The sequence below is a fragment of the Thunnus albacares genome, chromosome 2 (genome assembly GCF_914725855.1).
Source record: "Thunnus albacares chromosome 2, fThuAlb1.1, whole genome shotgun sequence".
Taxonomy (NCBI): Eukaryota; Metazoa; Chordata; class Actinopteri; order Scombriformes; family Scombridae; genus Thunnus; species Thunnus albacares.
Window position 1 is genome coordinate 36,405,260 of NC_058107.1, and position 11,706 is coordinate 36,416,965.

Below are 11,706 nucleotides of genomic sequence, written 5' to 3' on the forward strand. Positions count from 1 at the left end.
TAAATAAATTGGCGCTCTTACACATGAGTGATACAAGCTTCCTGTTTTCGTCCGGTATTTATTACCCAACAGTGCACAATTTCACTATTTCTTCCTTGTCAAATCATCAAACTGCAAGTTCTCATATAGGAAATCAGAGCTGAGATCCAAATTGAGCATCTAGTGTTTATCACATTTCCTCACTTTGTGCACTTTGTCTTCTCCTTTAACGTTAGCTACTATAAAAGTCGGGTTATTCCTCACACAAGCAGAGCTTTTTATATGACCGGGAGTCATTTATCAGTAAATACAAACCAAATCAAAGCACTGTGTCGAGAAGCGTCCTCCGTCGTATCCGGCGACGTCATCGACTGGCAGCTGGTTTGTGGTAATTAAGCAGCAACCATTTCGGACAGCTGCTGGTTGTTTTTTTTTGTTTTTTTTAGACTCATCTGACAGTCTGCAGGTTTACCTCAGCCGGCTGGGAGGTCGCAGGCTAAAGGTCAGAGGTTAGAGTTCATGCCGATCCAGTGTCGGATCAGCTGGTGGGCGATGGTCTGTCTGGGAGGGACGGTGAAGGTCGGACGGGATCCTCTGAACAGCGAGTCGATCACCTGCAGGAGAGAGAAGGTTTAATTTACAGAGTAAATGTTGTCTGTCAGTACGACGTGTTTAAAGGCTTTAAAATTCATTTTATGATTAAATCATTCAGATAATCATCAAATCAAGACAAAAAAGACATTTTTATCCTGAATATTTATCTATTGTCAGTTTTTACAATTTTGCCAGAGAAGCATTTTTTAAAATTTATTTACAGGTTTTATAACTGAAGTAATTGTAATTTTCTATTTAATATTCACAAAATAATAACATTTAACAATAGATTAATGTCATTACATTACAGTATTACATTTTCAACACATGAATTATAATTATTACTGGTAGTAGATGTAGTGGTATAGATCCTTTAAATGTAATTAGTAGTGTAAAAATAACTAAATACATTTACTCGAGTACAATTTTGAAGTATTTGTACTTTACTTGAGTATTTCCATTTGATGCTACTTTATACTTTTACTCCACTACATTTACAGCTTTAACTACTTTACAAATTATTAATACAAAATACAATCAACTAAACAAATTCTGATGTTATATTATAGATTAAGGAAACTATAACCGCAGTATATAAAGTACTTACAATGAGCTGCAACATTAAAGTGATGTTTACACATTAATGCACCCACAGTTATAATCTAATAATATAATATATATGATTCTGAAATGGGCAACTCTGTGTAATTTGTACTTTTGGTACTTTGAGTATATTTTCATGTTAATACTTTACTAATATATAATATTATATAATATTTTACTTAAGTAAAATTTTGACTTTTCTACACTGTGGTATTTACTACTTCTCCCGACACTGAATGTATTCATACTAATTTAACAAATTTATTAAACTGATAATTATTGAGACTGTTTATTAATTTATTATTTTTGTTTTCTTTTGTTTTATACTTTACACTTTTGTATTTTATTGTGCTATGGACCCTCCATGAGTTGTGCCCTTAATAAAATTTGAATTGAATTGAAATATTAATGTTATTCTAATTATACAATTATTGTTATTATTAAGAACAAACTAACAATCTTCTTGACAACTGAGCAAACTTAATTTGCTGATGAAAACTGTCTCTCCATCTATTTCTTTATTATTATATCATTATTCTAGTTGTTGTCATCAGTGGTAGTGTTGATACTATTATTATTATTATTATTATTGCTGTTATTAGTGGTAGTTGTACTAGTAGAAGTAGTACTCAATTTGACATGTTTGTACCTGTTGCCGTGGGAACCACCGAGCCTCCTCGATCTCGTTCTCGTCCACCCTGATGTCGGTCGAGATGGCGACGGCGAGGCAGCCGATCATGAGGTTGGAGGGCATCGGCCACGGCTGACAGGAGACGTACTGAACCGGTCCGACCTTTATGCCGCTTTCCTCCTCCGTCTCCCGCCTCACCGCCTCCTCGATCGTCTCCCCTGCAGGAACACGAGGGGGGGGGGGGGCGGCCATGTTTGTATGACTCCATGTATACATGACAGTGCATGCTGTCATTTTAGGTCAAAGACTAAATATAAGTATAGTATAAGTAAATACTAGTGAAATGTTTGTGTGTGTGTTTTGTGAGGACTAATTACTAGAGTTTTAGACTTTTAAAGGGCTGCTTGAGGCTTTGTTGTAGGTTTTAGGTTCAAGTTTAGAATAAATTTAGGATCAGGGATAGTTGAGGGATAACTTGTAGTGTTTCCCACATTGTCTGCAGACTCTGCAGTTGAAAGATCCCGTCCAGACGTGTTTTAAGACGTGTGAAAATACTCTGCTTTGATTAATAATTGTATGATGTGGTTTTTCCTCAAAGAAAAGTTAAATCACCTTGTTAAGAACACTTAAAATAACTATGAATATAATAAAGTTTATATGCACTGGAGGCTTCACGTTTCCCCATCACACGTGTGTAAGTTACATACTGGACCATGATTGGCTCCAAACTAGTTGTGATGTCACAAATCCTGCTCGTAGGTTCACTATTAAACTCAGATTTAAGGTGAGGACAAAGAAACTTTCTACTTTCAGCAGATTCATCTGGAAACACGGAGTATATACGTGAAATCACACATCTGTGCATCGTAGTGGTTGTAAAGAAACTCTGAAGTAGCAGATAACAGCTTGTGTGTTGTGGGGCGTAAAGGAATGTTACGTGTCTGCAGACAGAATGTAAAACATGTTTTAGAGGTCGTTCGATAGCATAAAAAGTCAAAGGAGCAACAGAACCGGATGCTGATTGGCTCGAGGCGAGGTGAACTGACTTGTTAAACTTGAGTTAAGTATTCATTCTTATCCCCCGTACAGAGACAAGAGGAAAAAGAAGAGAGACCGGAGGGTTTCTGGTGAGTTCTGACTATCTGACAGCTGCTATATTAGCTGTTTGGGGCAAATAAACACAAACAGTCAAGTGGTCAAATTCTCACAAATGACACCAGATGAAAATTCGCTTCACTAGTCTGAACACACAAAGCGTAAAGCCTTTCAAGAATGAGCGAGTGTCAATGAGGGACCTACAAACATTGTGTGTGTGTGTGTGTGTGTGTGTGTGTGTGTGTGTGTTACCAGGCTCTATGAATCCAGCCAGACAGGAGAACATGCCGACTGGAAAGACCTTCTTCCTACCCAGTAAACACTGGTTTCCATCAGGATGAATCACCAGCATGATGACCACTGGATCTGAAAATACACACAGCATGAAAAAGCTGCATTTACACACATGAAGATGAAATCATTTTATTATTTTATTAAGTCTAAGGCTGCAACTGATGATTATTTTCATGATTAACTGATCAAGTTCCCAGAGTCCCATTTTCACAGACTAAGAAAACCAGCAAATATTCACATCTGAGAGGCTGGAGACACAGAAATTAAAATATTTTTGCTTTAAAAAAAGAATAAAACAATAAACTAGTTATCAAAACTATCAGTTTCCTGCCTGCAGTCACAACAACACCCTCCAAGCAGAAACGTTTCATTTTACACCACTCCCATGACAAAATGAAATATAGAAAAACCACATATGAATTCAAACTCTGATCTCATTTGCTGCTATGAACTTGCATGCATTCACGAGTGAAACGTGTGAACCATCATCAAGATAAAGATGCACAGTCGTACCGACTCGTGGGTAGCAGGTGTTGTGAACTCCCTTCAGACTCCTGCAGTTGGCGTTCAGGCAGCTCCTCTTGTATCCGCCCTCCTCCAGCTTAGTGCTGCCGCCGCACGTCGGACAGAAGCTGTAGCGGCTGTGCCAGGCCAACACCGACCGAGCCTGAGCCACCACTCCTGATGCACCGAGAGACAGAAAAACATATTACTCTGCTGATTTAATTTAGCATGTTTGGCTGTAACGGGAGAGAGTGCACAGTGAACTCCGCAGTCACACATTTCTCCGCGTCGGTTAGGCTAACCCATTGTTGCTAACTTTGGAGCTAACCCCCCTCACTTTTCCAGCACTTGGGGAAACAACAGACTTGACTTTTTAGCATTTATTAACTGTTACACACTGGAGTCCGAACTGTACATTTACTGCCACACTGACAACTTACTGTTAACCTTTTCCTCTGCTCCGCTCGTATCCACCGTCACTTTCCTGCCGCTCACTCTTTCCCGCTCGCTACGCAAACGTACTACGTAATGCCATATTCCTTACGCTACCAATAGTTTCCCAGGCGACGACACAGAGGTTGACTCACGTACCGGAACAGCGCTGCACAGAGACTCCCAAACACTATTGATTTCCGAATCAATGGATATTTGGCGTTATTTTTGACATTAAAAAATATTTTTTTGGCCTGGCGGGAGTTCTTGTTGTTATAATTATAGGAGAAACACTGATTCAGTTAACACTCAGTAAACGTTGAGTACAGTTAGACTCAGCAGTCTCCGTTAGGTTGGGCGAGTTCAAAGTTGTGAAAACAACGAGGGTTTTGAATACTCAAATCTTCCTCTGCAGGCTTACTTGAGATCCATCAGGTACCCAAAAGAAAACTAGAGATGCAGCTTTCCTCAATTACGCTCCCAAACTGTGGAACACCTTACCTAAAGACGCTTTAAATGAAACATATCTTTTTACCCTAGCTTTTCTATATATTTAAGGCATTTTTATTCTTTTTCATGAGTGATTATGTCTTTTACTTAAGATTTTTAGCTGTGTTTCCTCTCTTTTAATGTAATCTCTCATCTTTCTTGTTTGCCTCCTTTTATTCTACACATGTAGTCCTGTTTAATGTTCTGAATTATTTTTGTTTTTTTGCTTTTATCATTTGTTTTTTTATCTTTTCAATGTGAAGCACTTTGAGCTGCATTTTGTATGAAAGGTGCTATACAAATAAAGATTATTTTTATTATTATTATTATTATTATTGTTGTTGTTGTTGTTGTATTTGGATTGATTGGTTTGTAGCTCCAAATGGGTCGGTGGACGAGTCTAAGACACTGTTTTGGAATGACAACCAAAGATTTCATAAAGTTTCTCTCACAGTTTGGTTCGTATAAATGACAGCAAAAGAACAAAATAAAGTAAAAAAATACTGCATCTTCCTCACCGGCCTCTTCCTCGCTGAGTTTCAGCAGGTCTCTGTTGGGTGTCTTTGGGAAGGAGCAGTTCTTCTCTCTACAGCGTTTAAGAAGTTCAGCTGCGTCTTCGTCTGTGTTGATGGCGAACCAAGCAGCAGGCTCCCAGATGCCTCTGTCAGTCTGCAGCGAAGAGGAGGAAGAGGAGGGCTTTTTCCTCTTCTCTACTCCGAGGAAGATGAGCACAGTGTCCGGTTTCTGGAGAAGGTCTTTAACATCCTCGTATCTGAACCGACACAGCCTGGTCTCCTCCTGTTAGAATCAGATCAGAACCTGAATATCCGCATCACTTGAACTACTTACTGGTTGCAGCTTTACTTTCCTTTTCAATTAGGAAGTGACTTTAAAAAATAAAAAATAACAAGCAACATACTCAACTAAATGTTACTGTTACAGCGATTCAATGTTTCATCATCTATCTGTGTGGGTGATCTATCATATCAACTATCAATTTATAATTGTGTCCATAGATCATAGAATAAAGAAAGTCTTTACACCCTCCTCCGTGTATCTTTATAGTTAGTTTAACCCATAGTTAGATTAGTCTCACCAGCCTGTAGCATCAGTACAGTTGCTATGGTTACCTACATTTCAAAATACTTTGAAAACTACTTTAAGATGACCCCTTGCTGTTCTTGTGTGTCCTGTGATCAGTACAGCAGATCGTTCAAAACAGATCATTTCCAAAAAACTGGCGATCGTTCAACAGTAACGTACCCCCGCGCTGCCTTCCTCCTGCAAGCTGCTGACCATGGGACTGAGGTTGGAGAACAGGATGTAGACCGTGTCCGGGTCGCTCTGTTTGGCCTCCAACCAGCCCGTATCCGTCCTCTTCCCACTCAGCCGGTCCAGCGTCTCCCTGCTGAAGTAGTTCTCCTGCTGGCTGAGGTCGGAGCCCGGCAGGATGCGCCGGCAGCCGTCGTCCGTCCGACTCAGAAGGTTGGAGACGTGTCTGTGGCCCCAGAACTTGGCGATATCGTAGGCGGTCTGTGACGAGCTGTTCACTGAGAACTTGTCACAGCTTGAAGGAGAAAGAAGGGGAAGCAATGAGTTTATCTAATGTAGGTTTAGTTTCTTCAGGGGAGGAACACAATGTAATTAAAATATACAGCTTTCATCATCATAAAAACCACAGTGCACTACCAATATGGGAGTATAATAAAATACAAATACTGAATTACATTGATTGTGATGAACAGTTTGAAAAAAACAAAACAAAACAATACAATACAATTACCTAAAAATGGGTACAGCTCTGGTTTGCTTTTAGCCAGCAATTAACCTTTGTTGTAAAAGATTTTATATCTGAAATTAATTTGATTTTTAGTTGGTAACGTGTTCCAGAGTTGACAGCCTTGTATGGAGAAGGCTCAAAATTTAGATCTACGATATGGTATTTTACAGTTGCCGTTCACCGTGCTCCTCGTCACTCTGGTACTGTCTTGTCTTTGGATATATCTAGAAAGAGGCTCGGGGAGGCTAAACTGTTGATACATTTGAAAACTAATTTAAGAAAACAAAAAATGAGTAAAGCTCTCAAAACTAAGTAGATTGTATTTTTTCAGTATGTGACAGTATAGTGATGCCACCGAACAGGCTTTTTGTCCATTATTTTTAGTGCCTGATTGTTTATATATTAAGACAGCAAAAAACATAATAGAAAAGTCATTAAACTAAGGATTCTGTATTGTTAACGCACTAATCCTAAAACTATATTTTGTTTTACTGGTAGAGAAGTGAGACTGAGATAAGTAAACACAAACTGCAACAATAAATACAATCAAATAAAATAAAGCATGAACGACTAAAATATAGTTTTAGTCATTAATTTATGTCTAAGTGTAACATCTTTATATTTGAATAATAACATTACACAGTAACCTGTAGGCTGCATAGTTTTAGGGCCCTGAGATGTGTTTTTGGAAGAAGAAACATCTGCTCTGCATTTTTACATGAGATGTTACAAACACATCTGTACCTCATGATGCGTTCAGGTGATGAAAAAGTTGGTAGAATGTAAGTAAATCTTGTTTCTAATAACTTGAAGCCTGAGATGTTTATTTCTTTGGCTGTTTCTGTTCACTTGCGTTTGTGTTTTTAGCACATAAAGCTATACTGTTTACAATAAAACTGAACAAATGACTAGATGTAATATATTAGGAGCTGCTTATAAGAATTACCACCATTTCTAGACGTTTTGCCTCTTTTAGCTCATAGTTTTGGATTTACAAAAAGTCTACATGGTGAATAAATGTCGGGGCTGTTTTTCTGTCCCTCTGGTGTCCAAACAATATTAATAAAGGTTTAAAGATATATTTAAAAGTTTTGTATTCAGCCATATTGTCAGAGTTTGTACCCGTGTGACAGCAGCGCCTCGGCTACATGATAGTGTCCGTTGCGAGCGGCGAGCATCAGCGCCGTCCAGCCGCTGTATCCCGTCTGGTTGATGAGCGAGGGGACGCCGGACAGCAGCGTGGACACCTGGCTCAGATCTCCTCTGGCCGCAGCGTCCAGGAACTTCTCCAACATCTCCTCCTTCGCGCTCATCTGGAGGCTCGTCATTCTGTCTGTAATCGACCTCAGGTTAATGTGTGATCAGGAGAACAGACGTGGGGACGGATATCATGAGGAGAAGCATAATCATGAGATAAAACTGTTTGAATAAAAAGTTTGTATGTATCAGCAACTATTTTGATAACTGATCATTTTAAGTAAATTTTTCTGTTATAAATACCAAAGATTCCCTGATGCTCAGTTGTATTTTCTGCTTTTCTTTGTTTTATATGATTGTAAATTGAATATCTTTGGGTTTTGTATTGTTGGTTGGACAAAACAAGACATTTAAAGACTTTGAAAGACAATTTTCTGACACTTCATAGAGTAAACCACAGGAAAGAAGATAATCTGCAGATTAATTGGTACGTCTTTTGTCTTCCTTTGGCGCCATCTGGTGGTCATATCAAGAAAAGACTGTGGTAGACTATGCAGACAGATTTATTAGAGTTCATATAATGTGATGATTTTTTATTTGAAAAACTCAAATTTGTTCTCAGCTTTACCCGCATAAAATTTATACGATCATGAAACCTACAATTAAACATTTTTAATCTGGAAGAATTCCTTGAAAACATTCATTTCAAGTTTAAAGTTGCTGATATTCCATATTTTTCATATTGTCAACAAATTAAGAGACCAAAACCAGAAATATGTTAGTTTGTCTCTCATTAAGATCGTAAATCTTTAAAAACAGTTCACAAATACTTGGTTGCATTTTGTTTTCATGTGTTTTTAATAGTTTTTGGGCAACAACAAAGCTCTGTGGCACAAAGGAATAAGATCTATCAGGCTTTGGATACAAACACATTACTTATTTATTTTGCTCGGGTCTTTTCATGGGATTTACTGGCAAAAAGAAAAAAATATATAATATCATCAGACCTCTTATAAAAGTGTGTCAGCAGGGTGAAATCTAATCACCATGCTCCCATTTATTACTATGATTTTTATTAAAATATGTGTCAATGTGTCCAGTTAGTCACGTTTTTTTAATGAAAAATTTAAAGGACGGGTTCACAGTTTTTCAAGTACGTCTTAAAACAACAGTCATGTGTTCATATGAACAGTGAAAGAGGTTTTCCTCGCTGTAATCATTCCTCCTGTTCATACTGGATATTAAAGTCTATATAAGTCTTCAGCGGTCTGAGTTTGTCATATCAATTGGATATCTGACACATTTACAGTCTTTTTAGCATCAAATTCCCCCTTTGTGTTTCCTCGGACAGTGTTTCCCTGTTGAGCTGCAGGTGGAAGTATAGTAACAAAAAGAGGGACTTTAGCACTAAAAAGACTGTAATGTTGAAAGATATCTACTTGATTTAACTCATTTGGACGCTGAAGCTTCATATTAGCTTCAGATAAATTTTGAAATACATTTTAACACAGAAAGAGGACTGTGGATTTTGTCCCCCATCACTTCCATCAGGGATCGGCAATTAGATTATTTCATTGTTGTTAAATTAGGGTGGTGTGGTGTTTGTTTCTAATATTGTGGGGTTTTTTTATTTCTATGAATTAATTTAGGAATATAATTGATAGATGAAACTGTTTCTTTTAGGACTGTATCCAACAGCAAATGTTCCCATTAGAAAGTGAGGAACAACAGTATGAGAGAAACTTATGTTAATACAAATTTGGCAAAAATGACTCATATATGAAAGTCTCCTCTGTGTTGGACTGCTAGCTAGAGATTTAACTGTAGATTTGCTATCTACTGATAGTTGATTTCTAAAAAATAATTAAGTTTTGATGTAAACTATGAAAGTGAAAAGTTCAGCTTTCTTCAAATGTTTTTGCTAGAGGGCCAGATTTGGCCCACGGGCCGCTATTTGCCTACCACTGACTTCCATTGTAAGTGCATTATGAAGGGATCTTCTAATGGTCAGTATGAACAGGAGGAATGATTACAGCAAGAAAAACACGTTTCACTGTTCATCTGAGCTCCTGACTGTTGTTTTAAGACAGGATTGAGAAATGTTGAACTTGTCCTTTAAACTAAAACAGCTTTAAATGAACGTTTCTTCTTCTTCGCTCTCATTGGTGCAAACAGCTGTCAATCAATCTTGAGACCTGCCTGTTAAATAACGCTGTTACAAAACGCACCTTACCGTACACGAAACACCATGAATTACACGTGTAGTAAAGGTAAGTCATACTTCTGTAATGATATACTGAGTCCCAAAGCTTTCAATAGTGAGTAATGACGATGATTTATTCTCTTTTGGGCGTTTCTTATATCAATATCACGCCTGTAAATGAAGATAAAGTATCTTGACTGTTACATTCATACAGACTAGCTTGTATCTATCTGTAACTGAAGGATTACGGTGTTATATTTCTCCAACAGTCAAAGCATGAAATAAAACTGACATCAGTTTATCTGTTACCAGTAAACCGATGTGGTTTGACAAGTTAAATAAGTGTTGAAGTCTTCTGAAGCTCTCTAGTTACTGTTGTGTAAATGACAGCACGAATATGAGTTAGCTTAACTTAAGCTAACTATAACCGGTTATTCATAACTGCCATCAATACAGATTATTAAAGCCACAGTTTCGGGGTAATTATTAAAGTCCTACCTTGTCTGTAGCTCCGTGGTGTTTTTCCTTTTCTGTCCTTCAAGCAGTTTCTCTGTTGTGTCGGAGAAAAGGTGACGTGCTGCATTCAAGAGCAGCTACTGACGCTGAGTAGCACTGTGCGGCTTTCAAGTGCTCCTTAAAGCGTCTGTATTTTGGAGTTTCGCCATCAAGATAACAAATACAAATATTTGCTTGCTTTTCTCATTTGAACGAGATACTTTTCATGTTTTAACAACATATTTTTCATGTTCGTGCTCTTTTCTTTGTCTTCTACCTATTGCACTTTCCTTTCTACTTTATATTTGCTATTGTATCATAACAGCGGTGGAATAAGTAGGCTATTCAGATCCTTTACTTAAGTAAAATACAGCAATGCAAAAATATAAGTAAAAGTCCTGCATGAAAAATCCTACTACAGTAAAAGTATATAAGTATTATGAGCTTGATGTAGTTAAAGTATTGCAGTAAAAGTACATAAGTATTATGAGCTTGATGTAGTTAAAGTATTGCAGTAAAAGTAGTGGTTTGGTCCCTCTGACTGATATATTATTATATATGACATCATTAGATTATTAATAGTGAAGCATCAGTGTTAGAGCAGCATGTTACTGTTGTAGCTGCTGGAGGTGGAGCTAGTTTACACTACTTTATATACAGTTAGCTAGTTTAGTCCAGTGGTTCCCAACCTAGGGGTCGGGCCCCTCCAAAGGGTCACCAGATAAGGATATGGTAAGAGAATCTCAGCAAATATTTTTTTTGTCATGGTGGCAGCAATACGCTGCTGAAAACAGGTTTATAGGCTTAATATGCAACTTTTTTTCACTTTCTGACATACAAAATACAAAATACAAACAGGTTAGGGGCGACGACACAGCTGTATATTTCTTGACTTGCTCTTTATTTTAACTTTTAGTTCTGGATGTTTAATTTGAGGAAAAAAGAAGTCTTAAAAAAAGATACCAACCTCTTTCTCACCTTTACTGTTGCCACATACAAGGCTGAGCTACCAAAGTTCACTGATTGGACAGTTTTTGGTCATTTAATTAAATGTAATTGTTGGAATATTTGAATTTGCACCACAAACGCATAATATCAGCTGACATGATGAGGCTCTACCTGATCTGGAGTCCCTGTTCTAAGGGACTTAAGTTACATTTATTCAATAAATTATTAATAACGTCCATGTCCCAGTATTTCACACCCAAAGTGCTTCAGTGAAAATTAAACTTTATAAATTAAAGCTCTCACTGTGTTCTGATATATTGCGTTATAATCTTTTCTTTCATGGCAGGTGTTGTTTCCTCCTGGATTTAAAAGTGACATTGTTATGTACATAATACAAAGTTTTGTTTGTTTGTTTTTAAAAAGAAACAAATAGAAAAAACTTTCATTGTGTGTGTAAAAATA

General features: G+C 37.4%; 1 protein-coding gene across 2 annotated transcripts; it reads right to left on the reverse strand.

Moving 5' to 3' along the window:
- Positions 1 to 38: 38 nt before the first annotated feature.
- Positions 39 to 10,673, reverse strand: nudt12 (nudix (nucleoside diphosphate linked moiety X)-type motif 12). Of its 2 annotated transcripts, none has more exons than XM_044333399.1 (8): positions 10,300 to 10,673; positions 7,524 to 7,734; positions 5,885 to 6,188; positions 5,140 to 5,419; positions 3,710 to 3,877; positions 3,155 to 3,268; positions 1,826 to 2,025; positions 39 to 593 (listed from the first exon to the last, which is right to left on the reverse strand). In XM_044333399.1, exons 1-8 carry the CDS (start codon positions 10,382 to 10,384, stop codon positions 483 to 485), a joined length of 1,473 nt encoding a protein of 490 aa, XP_044189334.1. In that variant the 5' UTR covers positions 10,385 to 10,673; the 3' UTR covers positions 39 to 482. The 2 variants fall into 2 exon arrangements, with proteins under 2 accessions (XP_044189334.1, XP_044189342.1); XM_044333407.1 differs by having other exon boundaries at positions 7,524 to 7,750; positions 10,300 to 10,384.
- Positions 10,674 to 11,706: the final 1,033 nt, after the last annotated feature.

What these genes read in the sequence shown, in the direction of transcription:
- nudt12 (XM_044333399.1), bottom strand. Translation starts at nt 10,384, where the DNA reads ATGCAGCACGTCACCTTTTCTCCGACACAACAGAGAAACTGCTTGAAG. An exon ending in ACTCAGCGAGGAAGAGGCCG is followed by an intron (nt 3,878 to 5,139) that starts GTGAGGAAGATG and finishes TCGGTGCATCAG; the next exon opens with GAGTGGTGGCTCAGGCTCGG. An exon ending in CACCTGCTACCCACGAGTCG is followed by an intron (nt 3,269 to 3,709) that starts GTACGACTGTGC and finishes GTGTATTTTCAG; the next exon opens with ATCCAGTGGTCATCATGCTG.